Source organism: Bos mutus, chromosome 21 (assembly GCF_027580195.1).
Source record: "Bos mutus isolate GX-2022 chromosome 21, NWIPB_WYAK_1.1, whole genome shotgun sequence".
NCBI classification, from domain to species: Eukaryota; Metazoa; Chordata; class Mammalia; order Artiodactyla; family Bovidae; genus Bos; species Bos mutus.
Window position 1 is genome coordinate 20032110 of NC_091637.1, and position 13828 is coordinate 20045937.

General features: G+C 50.9%; 1 protein-coding gene and 1 non-coding gene across 3 annotated transcripts; one reads left to right on the top strand and one right to left on the bottom strand.

Moving 5' to 3' along the window:
• Positions 1-2082: 2082 nt before the first annotated feature.
• On the bottom strand, positions 2083-10566 carry ARPIN (actin related protein 2/3 complex inhibitor). Of its 2 annotated transcripts, none has more exons than XM_005895150.3 (6): positions 10344-10566; positions 8987-9062; positions 5495-5627; positions 4293-4499; positions 3710-3873; positions 2083-2873 (listed from the first exon to the last, which is right to left on the bottom strand). In XM_005895150.3, the coding sequence occupies exons 1-6, from the start codon at positions 10433-10435 to the stop codon at positions 2865-2867; spliced, it is 681 nt and encodes a 226-aa protein (XP_005895212.2). In that variant the 5' UTR covers positions 10436-10566; the 3' UTR covers positions 2083-2864. The 2 variants fall into 2 exon arrangements, with proteins under 2 accessions (XP_005895212.2, XP_070214369.1); XM_070358268.1 differs by lacking the exon at positions 10344-10566 and adding an exon at positions 9636-9966.
• Positions 8131-8203, top strand: TRNAG-UCC (transfer RNA glycine (anticodon UCC)). The gene has a single exon. It is a non-coding gene; the product is annotated as a tRNA-Gly (tRNA).
• Positions 10567-13828: the final 3262 nt, after the last annotated feature.

Here is a 13828-nt window from a genome sequence, read left to right on the forward strand (position 1 = left end):
CCCCCAAAATATAGTCAAGGGGGAGGGGCAGGCAGGTGAGAGAACTATGTAACTTAAAATTGTTTTTGACATAGCTCCAAATAGGGATCAATTAATTACCCAAATTTTGGAAAATGACAAAACTATTAAGGCTGCTGCTGCTGCTTAGTTGCTTCAGTCCTGTCCAGGCTCCTCTGTCCATAAGATTCTCCAGGCAAGAATACTGGAGTGGGTAGCCATGACCTCCTCCAGGGCATCTTCATTAAGGTTAATCAATCTTAAAAACAATGTATGAAGACTATGTGGCAATATAGACAATGGTTATATAACATCAGTTGAAAAAGGATTATCAAATTTTATGTGTTGGTATAATATTGCAGTAACCATGTACAGAAATTGTATATCCAAGGTCAGGCCACTCCCCTATCTCCATGGCTTTGTAGGTCCTATTCTCTTGCTGGAAAGTCCCTTTCCACCTGCCTGCCTGAATATTTTTCCATCTCCTCTGCCGCTGCTATAGACCAGATCACCCTAGGCTCTCACCCCCACCACAGCAGCAGTCTCCTATTGGGCTCATTGCCTTCAGTTTCTCTGCAGTCAAGCAATCTTTGAAATATACAAATAAGATCATATTACTCTCCCTGGGATCACTGGCTTCCAAGATATTAAGGATAATGTCCCAAAACATCAACACTTAACATGCTGAAGATGCCATGCCTGACCTCCAGCCTCACCTCCAACGCAGTTCCACTCCCATCACTCTCTGAGCTCCAGCCATGATAGCCTTTTCCTCCAGGAGCCCCTCCCCAACCTGCTGAGATCCCGGAACCTAGCTGTTGCCCCCGGCTTCCCGATTGACACACTGTGCCTGCTTATTTAGGATGGTGGCCTGCCCACAGGAGCTTACCCTACCCTTTGGGCAGCAGGATGCCCTCCCTGGGTGCCTCTCCCCAAGTCAGTGTACCCAGTCCTCCTCCTGTTTAAGCCCTCCCTGGCCACCACGTGCTTGAGGTCCCAGCATGCTCAATGGTGAGCGAGCCCCATTCAGGCACAGGACACTAGGGAAGCGGCTTCTAGAGTAGCCGCAATGAGAGAAAAAGATGTGAACCGAGACAAGGGCAGCAAGAACAGAAGAGACTCATGAGCGCTCCAGCCACCTGTAACTTCGGTCAGTCTAAATGAAGTGTTAATCCCAAGCCTCACAGCCATACTGTTGAGCCCAGGCTCAAATATACGGGAAGGCAAATGACAGTTTGAACCATGATAATACATGCTGGGATCTCAACCATGAAAACCATCTGAAAAAAAAAAATGGAGATAATAATCACCTGTGCCTCTTGGGATGGTTGTAACAAGTAAAACACTGCAAATGCTTGGCACAAGTACTAGAACCAAGAGGCCCTCCGCAGTCAGTGACTGTAATTATCATCACGGAAAGCATCTAGTGTTGTGTTTGACCCATTAGGGGACTTCGTTAGTTTACCACCACCCCCCTTTCCCTGAGGCAAACAGGATCTACATTCTAAGTCCCTACCCATTCTTAGGATATGTAGATTTCAACACCTGTTCTCTTCATTGATGTGGATATGGGCACATTACCCTGCAAGATAATGTTCATGATCAAAAGCATAGGGCTTTTGGGACTTCCCCTGATGGTCCAGTGGTTAAAACTCTGAGCTCCCAATGCAGAGGACGTGGGTTCGATCCCTGGTGGGGGCACTAAGATCCCACATGCTGCGTGGTGTGGCCAAAAAAAAAAAAAAAGATATGGCTGTCTTCTTATAGGGAGGTTGCTCAGTTTATCAGAGAAGGCAATGGCACCCCACTCCAGTACTCTTGCCTGGAAAATCTCATGGATGGAGAAGCCTGGTGGGCTGCAGTCCATGGGGTCACTAAGAGTCGGACACGACTGAGCGACTTCACTTTCAAGCATTGGAGAAGGACATGGAAACCCACTCTAGTGTTCTTGCCTGGAGAATCCCAAGGACTGGGGAGCCTGGTGGGCTGCCATCTATGGGGTCGCATAAAGTCAGACATGACTGAAACGACTTAGCAGCAGCAGCTCAGTTTATACCTAATAATAAAATAGTCAGTATAGAGGAATCCTTTCCTGAAATTTTACTCATTCATAAAAAATTCTCAAGGTACAAAACAAGAAAGAAAGGTGTTATCCAAAATGTGTTCTGCGGCCTGGCAGAGGGAGTCAGTGAGAAGGAGATGAGCTGGCCGTGCCTATGAACGAGCTCAGCCTCGGTAAAAAGAGCATCCCCAGGAAAACAGCCAAGGGAGGTCAGGAGACAGGAACCCCCAATGTAGCAGAGAACCAGAGGAAGAAAAAGAACTGGCAGTTCTGGGGGCTGAGAAGGGCACGAGGGAAGAGCAGGCTTGAGCAAGAGGGCAGAGGCCCCCAACACAGAGTATTGGGGAGGAGGGCAGCTGCAGGAGGAAAACAGGAAATAGAAGGACAGAAGGAGGAGGCCCCAGTAACTTCTCCTTGGAGCCACTCTGCGTACAGATGAGGGATTCCCCCCAATTCTGCAGCAACTCCAGATCTTCTGACTGCCCTAGGGGGACTCACCCCCCTGCCTGCCTTCACAAACAAGCCTGCTGCTCAGGGCAAGGGCTACCATGAAAATCTGGGAAGGCTAGACTCACAGCCAGGGAGTGACCCTCCACGAGCCACAGCCTGGCGCCCCACGGCTAACATCGGGGTCTTAGATTTGATTTTAGCAGAGCTTGTTTGAAGACTATATTCCATGGCGGCCATAAGGAAGAATCAAGTAAGGCTTGGTGGACCTGCTCCCTTGAGCTCCAGAGTGAAAGTTGATGAAAGAAATGCTCAGTGGTGCCGGTGGGTCCGGGAGGTACCCCATCTCTCCCTGACCTCAGTCGTCCTAGAGGTAAAGAGAGATAAACAGAGTGTATTTCATAAACGTCTTCTATTGTCATCAAACAAGGGTTCGCTCCAGTGGTACCAGTCGGGCCCTCAGTTGCCTGCCTTGGCCTCATCTCATTAGCGTTGGCCCAGGGAGCCAGCCTGGCAATTCCCATTGTTTTATAGTCAAAGACTCGCTTTATTAAGACAAAAGACAATCCATTTCCTCTGTCTGCCCCTGTTTTCTCTGGCTAATGTCTTCACTTCATCAGCTAGATAGACAGCCCGTTTTTTTGAGACTTGGTTTTAAATGTTCAATTTGGGAGTCTTTTGACACCAATTCAAATCTTTGGGTGAAATGCAGCTCAAAAAACCAAATCAACTGTGAATCGGTTGAGGATCAACTAGGGGGCTGACCTTTGAGCCAAAAAAGCTATTAAGGTCCAAGTCAGCCATTTTCCAGCCACTCTGGGCAGGAAGCCCAGAACAGAGTGGGTGGAAATGTTCATTCAGCGGCTCAACACGGCTAATGTACTCACGTGAAGTGGAAATGTCTGGAGCCTTCCTGGCATTAAGTCTCCTTGGTTCCCCTCTGCGCTCCCTTTGTCCTGTCCTTTGCTCTTATAAATCTGTGGGGCTCTCGTGTTGATTGGCACAGTTCAGGCCCACCAGGAAGAAAGGTCCCTTCATGTCTTGAGGGACTTTTCATCAGGCTCACACTCAGGAAGTCCACCAAAGCTGGGAGTAAAGTTAAGTTGCTGTCTCTTTCTGCTACCACCCAACTGCAACCAGTCCATACAAAACTCCCACCAGGAGAGAAACCACACCAGCGCCAGGCCCACACCCTGAACCTACCCACTCCTCGTCCGCCGCGCCATCCCCCTGCTCGCGGATCTCGCTTGCAGCCCCCTTCGAAGACTTCTGGGCCATGATGTTGTCTGTCCAGGATGCTCCCGTCTTCCCATCGCCAGCGAAATTACACTTGGTCACTGTTCCAGCCTCGAGTTTGGCTAATGAATCTGAAAGAAGTTCACAATTCCCTCAGACTCCCTTCCTTTCCCTCAGAATTCCCTCACACTGTCTGGCCTCTCTACATGTGGTGGAAACCTGGTGGAGCCCGGCCCTTCTGCTGGGGTCCTCTAGGCCTGAGTGTGCTCAGGGAGCCCCTGGAGGGGGCCCCAGATAGGAGAGAGCACCCACAGGAACCAGAGGATTGAGCAGCACCCCAGGATCCAGAACATCCAGGCTGTTGCCTCCAGGCCACTTGTCCAGGGAACTGAGAAATCAATCTCAAGGGGTCATGTCTGCAGGGAGGCCGGACCTGACCTGCTCCGTGAGCCCTAAGCAGGAGGGGTGAGGGGCCCTGAGACAGGAAGCCAGGAGCCCCCCCACAGGCCATACAGGGGCATCAGGCCACAGCGAGGGCTGCACTGCTCACCCAGGAAGGGGCCGTCGCCTCGAGTTTTCAGCCGTACCCCAGCCCCAAGCTCGAGCTCCATGGCTTCCATCTCTGACTCAGGCATCCAGAAGGCCACAGTCTCAGCGGGGGTGAGGCTCTCTGTCAGCGCAAGCAGCTCCGGCTTATTCACCAGCCCCTTCAGCGCCTCAGGCGTCAGTCTGTCCGAGTCACCCTTGGCTTCCACCTCTGCAGTGTAAACGTGAAGTGTGCAATAAATGCTCTCTGCCGGCTGTCCCGCTGGGCTTCTACCAGCACGAGGTGGTCATTACCAGTGTGACAGCAAGCACTCTGGGAGGGCTCTTTAGAAGCCAGCTGAGGGTTGACTGTTGTACCTGCTCACAAACACCCGCGCTCCCATCCTGCCCCTGCTCATCAAGGAGCGCATGCAGAGGATTATGGGTAAGGGCTCTGGAGCCAGGCTGCCTGGTACACATCTGCTTTACATGCTGTGTGACCACAGGCAAGTTACTTAACCTCTCTGTGCCTGATAAATAGGGTGAAACGCGGTACCTACCTGATGGGACTGACATGAGGTATAAAAGAAAGAGCTAATGTACATAAAGTGCTTAGCATGAGGCCCAGCACACAGCAAACCCTCAGCAGGCGTCAGTGTTCTTACTGTCTCTATTTACAAATGAGAAAGCTAGGGCTTAGAGAGGTTAAGTGATTTGCCCAAGGTTACACAGTAGTCCATGGAGGAGGCAGGATTCAAGCCCTTCACACAATTCTGCCTTCCCAGGGACCAGGCAGAGGTCTCCCCTGGCTGGGATGGGGTCTGCTGGAACCAGCAGCAAACTTGGATGGTCCTCAGATTCTCTACTGGCCTGCTTATCCTGGCCTGGGCAGAGCGCAGGGGCTCAGCCAGGGTTCCAACAGCCTCTCACTGCCCACCCTGGAAGTCCCAAATCTGCTGATCTCAGCTTGGGGGTGGGGAGAATGATTCCACCAGACTGCAGGAGACAGGAGGCACTGGGAAGGCAGCAGGCCCTCAGCACTGAGGAAGGGCACTGGGGACCCTCTGCGTGAATGGAGAGCAGGAAGAGCCCAGCCAGATGTCCCTCAGACCAGACACGGACTTCAGTCATGCTGAGAAGACACTTTGTGGCGCCTAAGAGACCTCTGGAGGCAAAGGAAGGCCAGTGTAGGACGGCCCCGGGGCAGGAAGGGCAGAGGGCACCTACTGTAAGAAGACATGAGGAAGCCTGTGTTCACCTTCCTGGTGGCGCTGAAGTTGGGCTCAATTTCGTTTCCCTTGGGGTCGAACTTACGGCGATGGATGCGACTTGGCCGGATATACAGTACGTAGTAGCGCTCCTGGGGCCAAGCAGAGAGAGTGAGGGGCTGTTCATTCCCTTCACCCCACAACGCACACACTCCCCATGTGCTCTGGCTGCAGCCCCCCAGCCTCACTCTCTACCCTAGAATCCCACCTTGGCTCCAAAAGATATTTAAGCTGGCCAGAGGGCCCCCACTCCCAATAATCATCATTCATTCATTCACATGTTGAGTACAGCATGTGCCACACGTGATGAACCATGGCCACACATCCATGAGAGGGCAGGCTCAGAGCCCAACCCCACAGCTTCCACTCGGTCAGAGCCAGAAAGAATAGAAAACCATAACCCAAGGACCCCAAATATCACAAAGCAGGAGTAGTAGCAGCCGAGACGCCACAGAAAGGGCACTGAGATGGAGTTCCGAGTGAGGGCTGCCACTTTCCCCTTCCAACATATGTGGGTCCTGCAGCATGTGACGCTTAGCCTCAGTTTCCCCTGTTGCCTGGAGACAACGTGAGGTCTACTTTCAGGCATGTTGTAAGGATTCAAGAGATCACAAAGGAGCAACCACAGTGTAAACATGAAGTGTGCGACACATGCTGTCTGCCAGCTGTCCTAATCAGGAGACGACAACGTTGTAAATCAACTATACATCAAGAAAATTTTAAATAAACACTATAATCCAAAACAAAAACTAGAGATTGAAGAACAGGAAACCACCACCTGGGACAAAAAGGGAAGGCAAGTCCTCATAGTGTGGAGAAACCTGCAACTGTGCGAGTAAGGGTATAGGCAGGATTTTAAAGGCCTGGACAGGCACAGAAAACAAAAGTCAAGGTCCCATGTGGACGTCTGAACAACGGAGGGGCCTTGGAAGCCTCAGGGGAGTCTGAGCTGCGGAAGCACGTGGGGGATGATATAAGACAGGCCTTGAGTTGGCATCTGGAGTTTGGGTTTTACATGGCAGACCAGAGGGAATCCTGAAAGGTTTCTGAACAGCACCTAGACTATGACAGATGTCTTTCAGGAGACCAGCAGGCTGCAGGGCAGGGACCGGCGCTGGGTTGCAGCCAGAAGGCAGGAGAGGGGGCACAAGGTTTAATCAGGACAGGCTGAGTTCCTAAGGGCCTATGTGGGGACATAGAAGGGGAGGTGTGACATGGTCAAGGTAGGAAACCTGCAGGGCCAAGCATTACCCACTTGGGGGAGAGCTGGAGGAGACTGGAGGCTTGCAGGCTGGTGGTCGGGGGCATATAGTGATTGTCATTAGGAACAAGGAGGAGGAAGGTTTGGAGAGGGGCTGGAGAACACCCTGCCTGCAGAGGACAGCCGGGGCAGTCCAGCCCCACATCAGGTCCTGCTGGGCTCTGCTGGGCAGGCTGGCTGGGGTTACGGGCTGGGGTGCTCACCCTGCTGACCCGCGTGCTAAGGAAGGGAGGGTGAAGCAAAGCATCTCCTGGCCTGAAACTAGTGCTGAGCTGGAAGCTGAGGCGGTTCACAAGGGGTGTGGGTGAGAAACTGGCTCCAGGTAGCCACAGGCCTCTGGAACTTGCTGAGCTCAGTTCTAGAGATCAAGGAGATAAGTCGGTCAGTACCTCTGGGGTTATTTGGAAGGGGGGAGGGGTACAGATTCAGAACTTGTTCAGTTGCTAAATTGTGTCTGACTCTTTGCAACCCCATGGACTGCAACACACCAGGCTTCCCTGTCATTCACCATCTCCCAGAGTTTGCTCAAACTCATGTCCATTGAGTTGGTGATACTATCTAACCATCTCATCCTGTCACCCCCTTCTACTCCTGCCCTCAGTATTTCCCAGCATCAGGGTCTTTTCCAGCGAGTAGGGTCTTTTCCAGTGAGTTGGCTCTTCACATCAGGTAGCCAAAGTAATGGAGCTTCAGCTTGAACATCAGTCCTTCCAGTGAATATTCAGGGTTGATTTCCTTTAGGATTGACTGGTTTGATCTCCTTGCAGTCCAGGGAACTCTCAAGAGTCTTCTCCAGCACCACAATTTGAAAGCATCAATTCTTCAGCACTCAGCCTTCTTTAAAATCCAACTCTCACATCCATACACGACTACTGGAAAAACCATAGCTTTGATGATGCGGACCTTTGTCAGCATAGTGATGTCTCTGCTTTTTAACACGCTGTCTATGTTTGTCATAGCTTTTCTTCCAAAAAGCTTTTCAGAACTCGTGCTCAGGAAAGAAACCCTTGCTAGTAGGGGATGGTGAATGCCAGCCAGGTGTGTCCATGGACGTCTGAGAAGGGGGTGATAAAGGACGTGACACTAGGAGGCTGAGAGGACAAGAAGAGAAGGGCATGGACGTGGGAGCTGAAGCCTCGGGTGGTATCAGCAAGGTAGACCTCACATTCAAGCTGGAAACAAAGGCCCAGAACACAGCAACCCTCCTCCCACCTCAGGGCTCCACACTCATGCACACACGAATGTCCAGGTCCACACTGGTGACCTGCTTTATAAAAATCCAGTATTCCAAAACACCCAGCCACACAGGGATATTAAAAGATGAGCAAGGGAATTCCCTGATGGTACAGTGGTTAGGACTCCGTACTTCCACTGCAGGGAACCCGGGTTTGATCCCTGGTCAGGGAACTAAGATCCCTGCAAAACGAGCTATACGTGGACAAAAAAAAAGATGCGAAAGCCCTGCTAAGATATTCACCACTCTGCAAATGGAGTTGCTTCAGGGCTCCTTCTGAAAGCAGACTCCAACAGTACATCTAAAGTAATTCAACTCTAAACAACTCAAGGTACACATGATTTCCCAGCCACACAGCTGGTACCCCAAAGGGGAAGGTCACGGTTCACCTCGCACCCGTATAGGCAGGTAACTTTGCTCTGACCTTGTTCATCAAGGTCTGGAAGCAATGGGAACCACCAGACCAGAGGATAGGGGCCAGGCCCTCAGCCCAGAGCCACTCATCCTGCCTACCCAGAGAAGTTCCCGGCATTCTAGTTCTATTCCATCGGGAGACAGGACCTCTTCAGAGGGCCTTCCAGCCCACTCAGGACCCCCAGCTTGAGTCCTGAACCACTGACCTCACCCCATCCTGCTCTCAGCCCTCCCAGTCCTGGCCCCAAACACACCCCTTGGTTTAGGGCCTGGTCTGTCTTCTCATCAAGACCCCAGTCCCCACCCCCCACCCCCAACCCTGGTCTGTCTGCCACCCAGTACAGCCCTACTGATCCCTTCCATCCGTGGCCCCTTTTGGTTGCCAATCTCCCAGCCAACCCTCTACCTGCCCTGTGAGCCTCACAAGGAAAGAGCTGGACCCCAAGTCTTGGCACTGGCAGAGTCAAGCAGAGAGAGATACCCTGGTGGGTGGGAACCCTGAAGCCAGTGCCCTGAGGGCGCCCCCTGGGAAACATCCTCACCTTCCTGCCGTGGGCATCCAAGATGCTGTGCCGGGATACATCCAGTAATTCTCCCTCCAGCAGGACGCCATCTCCTCTGAGGAAGAGAGAGAATGAGGGCTTCACTGGTTCTGTCGTCCTCAGCAAAGAACCACAAGTGCAATGGCCCCACCTGCAGGGCGTTACTGTAACCAGAACCTCAGTCTTCACATCCGCCAAATGCGAGTAACAACCACCTCACTTGCTTCTTTGAGGGTGACATCCGACTACCTACGTGAAGGTGCCTTGTTAACTGCGAAGGTGCTTTGTAAACTATTAAGCGTTTACAAAATATAAAGAACTTTACTTTTTTAGGTAACCAAATTTGGGGGTGGGGTTCTAAGGTCTAAGCTGCTATAAAGTATCTTCCCTTTTCACCTGTTTTAAAGCACTTTCCTATTTCTGTTCTCATTCTTATCCATTTTTAGAATGGAGAAACCCAGACTCAGAAGTTTCCTGAGAAGCCCAAGGTCACAGGGTCCCTCACTGAGAGGAACTGGACCCTCTCTTCCCAATTCCAGTTTTCATAAAAGCAGAACCTAGGGACTACCGCCTTCGGAACAATGGAAATGGAAGAGGGGTGGGGGCAACTGAAGGGCTGGGAATGAAATGAAACCTCCCTGGACCTTACCTGTCCCTACCCACGCCCCTTAAGCCCTTCAGTCTTTGGTGGTGGTGGTTGGTTGTTCAGTGGTTAAAGTCGTGTCCGACCTTTGGCGACCCCATGGACTGCAGCGCGCCAGGCTTCCCTGTCCTTCACCATCTCCTGGAGTTTGCTCAAACTCTTTAGGTTTTGTCATTGCAAATGGAATGGTCCATTCGTTCTCATAACCTCCGGGTCCATAATGGCAGGGCTGGGCCCTCCCGACCCAACAGGCCTCCGGGCAGGCCTTGCGCTCCCCCAACCCTTCCAGGCCAACTCCCACCCGCTGTCCCCGTCCCTGCAGGACACTGTCCTTCTGGGGCTGTGCAAAGGCCTGAAGACAAGGCAAGGGCAAGTGGCGGTGCGTGGAGTCACCGGGGCGGGGTAAAGACAAAGGTGGAGGTGAGTAAGCACCGCCTTTTGAGACCCGTTTAGGAGTTGAGACCGACCGTCCGTGAGCTTCACGCGGATCGGTGTCTCTGGGGTGCGATCCGAGGGGAGCACTGTGAGAGACGATCCCGAGGCCCCGGAGGTCTTCGGCGAGCCCCGCCTTTCCTCCCACCCGCACACCATCCCGGTGGCGCCATCCCCACCCCAACCCCCGCGCGCAATCAGGGAGCCTGGATTCAAAGCAGATGCTCGCCAGCCGACAGAGGCCGGGCCGGGAGGCGGTGGAGAGACGCGGGCGGAGCCTACCGCTGGTGAGCGGCAGGGTCCCAGGCCCCCGGCAGCCGCGCGCTCCGCACCGCCTTGTTGCGGAGGGCGCTGTCCTGATAGATGCGGCTCATCCTCCCCACGGCCGCGGCGCCCTCGAGGGATGGCGAACCGAGTGGGCACGCGGGGCTGGGGGCAGCGCGAGGGGAAGCTTCCGGAGGACGCGCGGAGGCCGGCAATTCCCGACGGCCGATCACGGGCTGCGCGGCCCGGCCCCGGGCGTTCCCGCGCGGGATTTAAAGGGGCCGAGCCCCATTCCTGCCGCAGGACCTTGCTTGGTGGGAAGTGGGCTTCCGGGAGGACCGGGCTGGGGTCTTAGCCCGGAGGTGGGGGTGGGATGAGGGAGAGAGCCACTCTCTTCTCTTTTCTCTCCCTCGTCCTTGTTACTAGTGGGAGACCCCTACTCCCTACACCCACAAAGGGGAAATCGAGGCTCAGAGAACCCATAGGATCAGCTCCGATAGGATGCGTTTCCAGAGAGCAAGAATAGGAAAAAGGAAACGGCCCCAGAAGCGGCTGGGTGGTGTAAGTGCCGAGCTGCCCATTTTGCCCGGGTGAGGCCTCACAGTGGCCGAGGGAGGGGTTCTTGGGATCTGTCACGAAGGAGCCTGGGCTTGGGTGTCGGATCAACTGACCTACCAAGGCTGGAATCCGCGCTGTGTGAGCTTGGGCAAGTGCCTCAACCTCTCTGAGCTTCTTACTCTGTAAAACGGGGTCCGAATCAGAGAGGTTGTACGGGTTTAATGGCTTCCCTGGAGGCTCAGTGGTAAAGAACCCTGCCGGTAAAGAACCCGGGACACGCAGATTCGATCCCTGGGTTGGGAAGTTCCCCTGGAGAAGGAAATGGCAACACACTTCAGTATTCTGGCCTGGAGAATTCCTTGGACTGAGGAGCCTAGCGGGTCCTGCAGTGCACGGGGTCGCAAAGTGTGGGGTCGCAAAGTGTCGGACACTACTGAGCAACTAAGCATGCGCGCGCTGTGCGCTGCTGTGTATAAAATAGGTAACTACCAAGGACCTACTGTATAGCATCGGGAACTCTAGGCAACACTCTGTGATGACCTATATGGAAAAAGAATCTAAAAAAGAGTGGGTATATGTGTATTTGTGAAATGATTCACTTTGCTGTACACTTGAAACTAACGCAACATTGTAAATCAACTATACTCCAATAAAATTTTTTTTAAAAAATAAAATTTGTCACTAAACCAAAATCACATTGCTGGTAAATAAAATCAGTTTTCAAACCAAAAAAAACAAAAACTCCCCAGGCTGATGTAAGGAACTCGCATAACTCAATAGAAAAGGTGGGGGAAATGATTTTTTAAAATAGGCCAATGAACTAAATAGATATTTCTCCAAAGAAGACATACAGATGGACAAAAGATGTATGAAAAGCGGTTCAGTATCACTAATGATCAGAGAAATGCAAACCAAAACCACAATGAGGTATTACCTCACACCTGTTAGAATGGCTATTATCAAAAAAACAAAAGATAAGTGTTAGCAAGGATATGAAGAAAAGGGAACCCTTGTATGGCATTGATGGGAATGTAAATTGGTACAGCCACTATGGAAGACATTATGGAAGTTTCTCATGAAATTAAAAAGAAAACCACCAAGTGATCCAGCAATCTCACTTCTGGGTACATGCACAAGGAAACTGAAATCAAGACATCAAAGGAATGTCCACACTCCCGTGTTTCTTTCACAACAGCCAAAAAGTAGAAGCAATCTAAATGTCCATCAGTGGATGAATGGAAAAGGAAAATGTGGTATATGCATACTATGGAATATTATTTGGGTTGAAAAAAAGAAGGAAAGCCTGCCATTTGCAGCAACATGATGAACCTGGAAATGAAAGAAGCCAGGCACAAAAAGACAAGTAGTGCGTGATCTCATTTACATGAGGAATCTAAGATAATCAGACGCATAGAAGCAGCGAGTGGAGAGGCTGTCAGGGGCTGAAAGGGGGAGGGAGAAACAGGTAGGTAGTAGTCAAAGGGCACAGTGTTTTAGGTGTACAAGGTGAATGATACCTGGAGATCTATAACTACAGAGTGCCTGTAGTTAACAATATTGTATTATATACTTAAACATTAACGGAGGGTAGATCTCACGTTGAGTGTTCTTCCACACACACACACAAACACACACACACTACAAAATAATAATAAGACTTGAGGAAACTTGCAGATGACAATATGTTTACAGCATAGCTTGTAGTGATGGTTTCATGAGTGTGTACTTATCTCCAAACTCATGAAGTGTATACCTTAAATATGTACAGCTTTTTGTATGTCATCCATACCTGGGGACTTCTGGTGGTCCAGTGGTTAGGACCCTGTGCTTCCAATGCAAGGGACTCAGGTTTGATCCCTGATCAGGGAATTAAGATACCACATGCTGCACCAAGGGGCAACAAACAAACAAACCTGAATAAAATGATTTAAAAAACCAACCAACCAAAATACTCTCAGGTTGGTCACAGCCCCATGGCCAGGATACCGCCCCCACCACCTCCTTCCCCTTTCTGTATCATCTTTTTCCTTAAATGGCTCCAAATCTTTACTGCCTTTAATGGCAACCATTAGCTATATGTGGCTATTTAAATTTAAATTTTAGTTCAGTTGAGTGCTCAATCGTGTCTGACTCTTTGCAACCTCATTGACTGCAGCACACCAGGCTTCCCTGACCGTCACCAACTCCCGGAGCCTGCTCAAACTCATGTCCATCGAATCGGTGATGCCATCCAACCATCTCATCCTCTGTTGTCCCCTTCTCCTCCTGTTCTCAATCTTTCCCACCATCAGGGTCTTTTCAAATGAGTCAGCTCTTCGCATCAGGTGGCCAAATTATTGGAGTTTCAGCTTCAACATCCGTCCTTCCAATGGATATTCAGGACTGATTTCCTTTAGGATGGACTAGTTGGATCTCCTTGAAGTCCAAGGGACTCTCAAGAGTCTTCTCCAACACCACAGTTCAAAAGCATCAATTCTTCGGTGCTCAGCCTTCTTCACAGTCCAACTCTCACATCCATACATGACCGCAGGAAAAACCATAGCCTTGACTAGACAAACCTTTGTTGGCAAAGTAATGTCTCTGGTTTTTAATATGCTGTCAAGGTTGGTCATAGCTTTTCTTCCAAGGAGTAAGCATCTTTTAATTTCATGGCTGCAGTCACCATCTGCAATGATTTTGGAGTCCAAGAAAATAAAGTCTCTCACTGTTTCCATTGTTTCCCAGTCTTATTGCCATGAAGTGATGGGGCCGGATGCCATGATCTTAGTTTTTTGAATGTTGAGTTTTAAACCAGCTTTTTCACTCTCCTCTTTCACTTTCATCAAGAGGCTCTTTAGTTCCTCTTCACTTTCTGCCATAACAGTGGTATCATCTGCATATCTGAGGTTATTAATATTTCTCCTAGCAATCTTGATTCCAGCTTGTGCTTCATCCAGTCCAGCATT

What these genes read in the sequence shown, in the direction of transcription:
- ARPIN (XM_005895150.3), bottom strand. Translation starts at nt 10,435, where the DNA reads ATGAGCCGCATCTATCAGGACAGCGCCCTCCGCAACAAGGCGGTGCGG. An exon ending in CTTCCTCATGTCTTCTTACA is followed by an intron (nt 4,500 to 5,494) that starts GTAGGTGCCCTC and finishes TTTACACTGCAG; the next exon opens with AGGTGGAAGCCAAGGGTGAC. An exon ending in AGGCGACGGCCCCTTCCTGG is followed by an intron (nt 3,874 to 4,292) that starts GTGAGCAGTGCA and finishes AACTTCTTTCAG; the next exon opens with ATTCATTAGCCAAACTCGAG.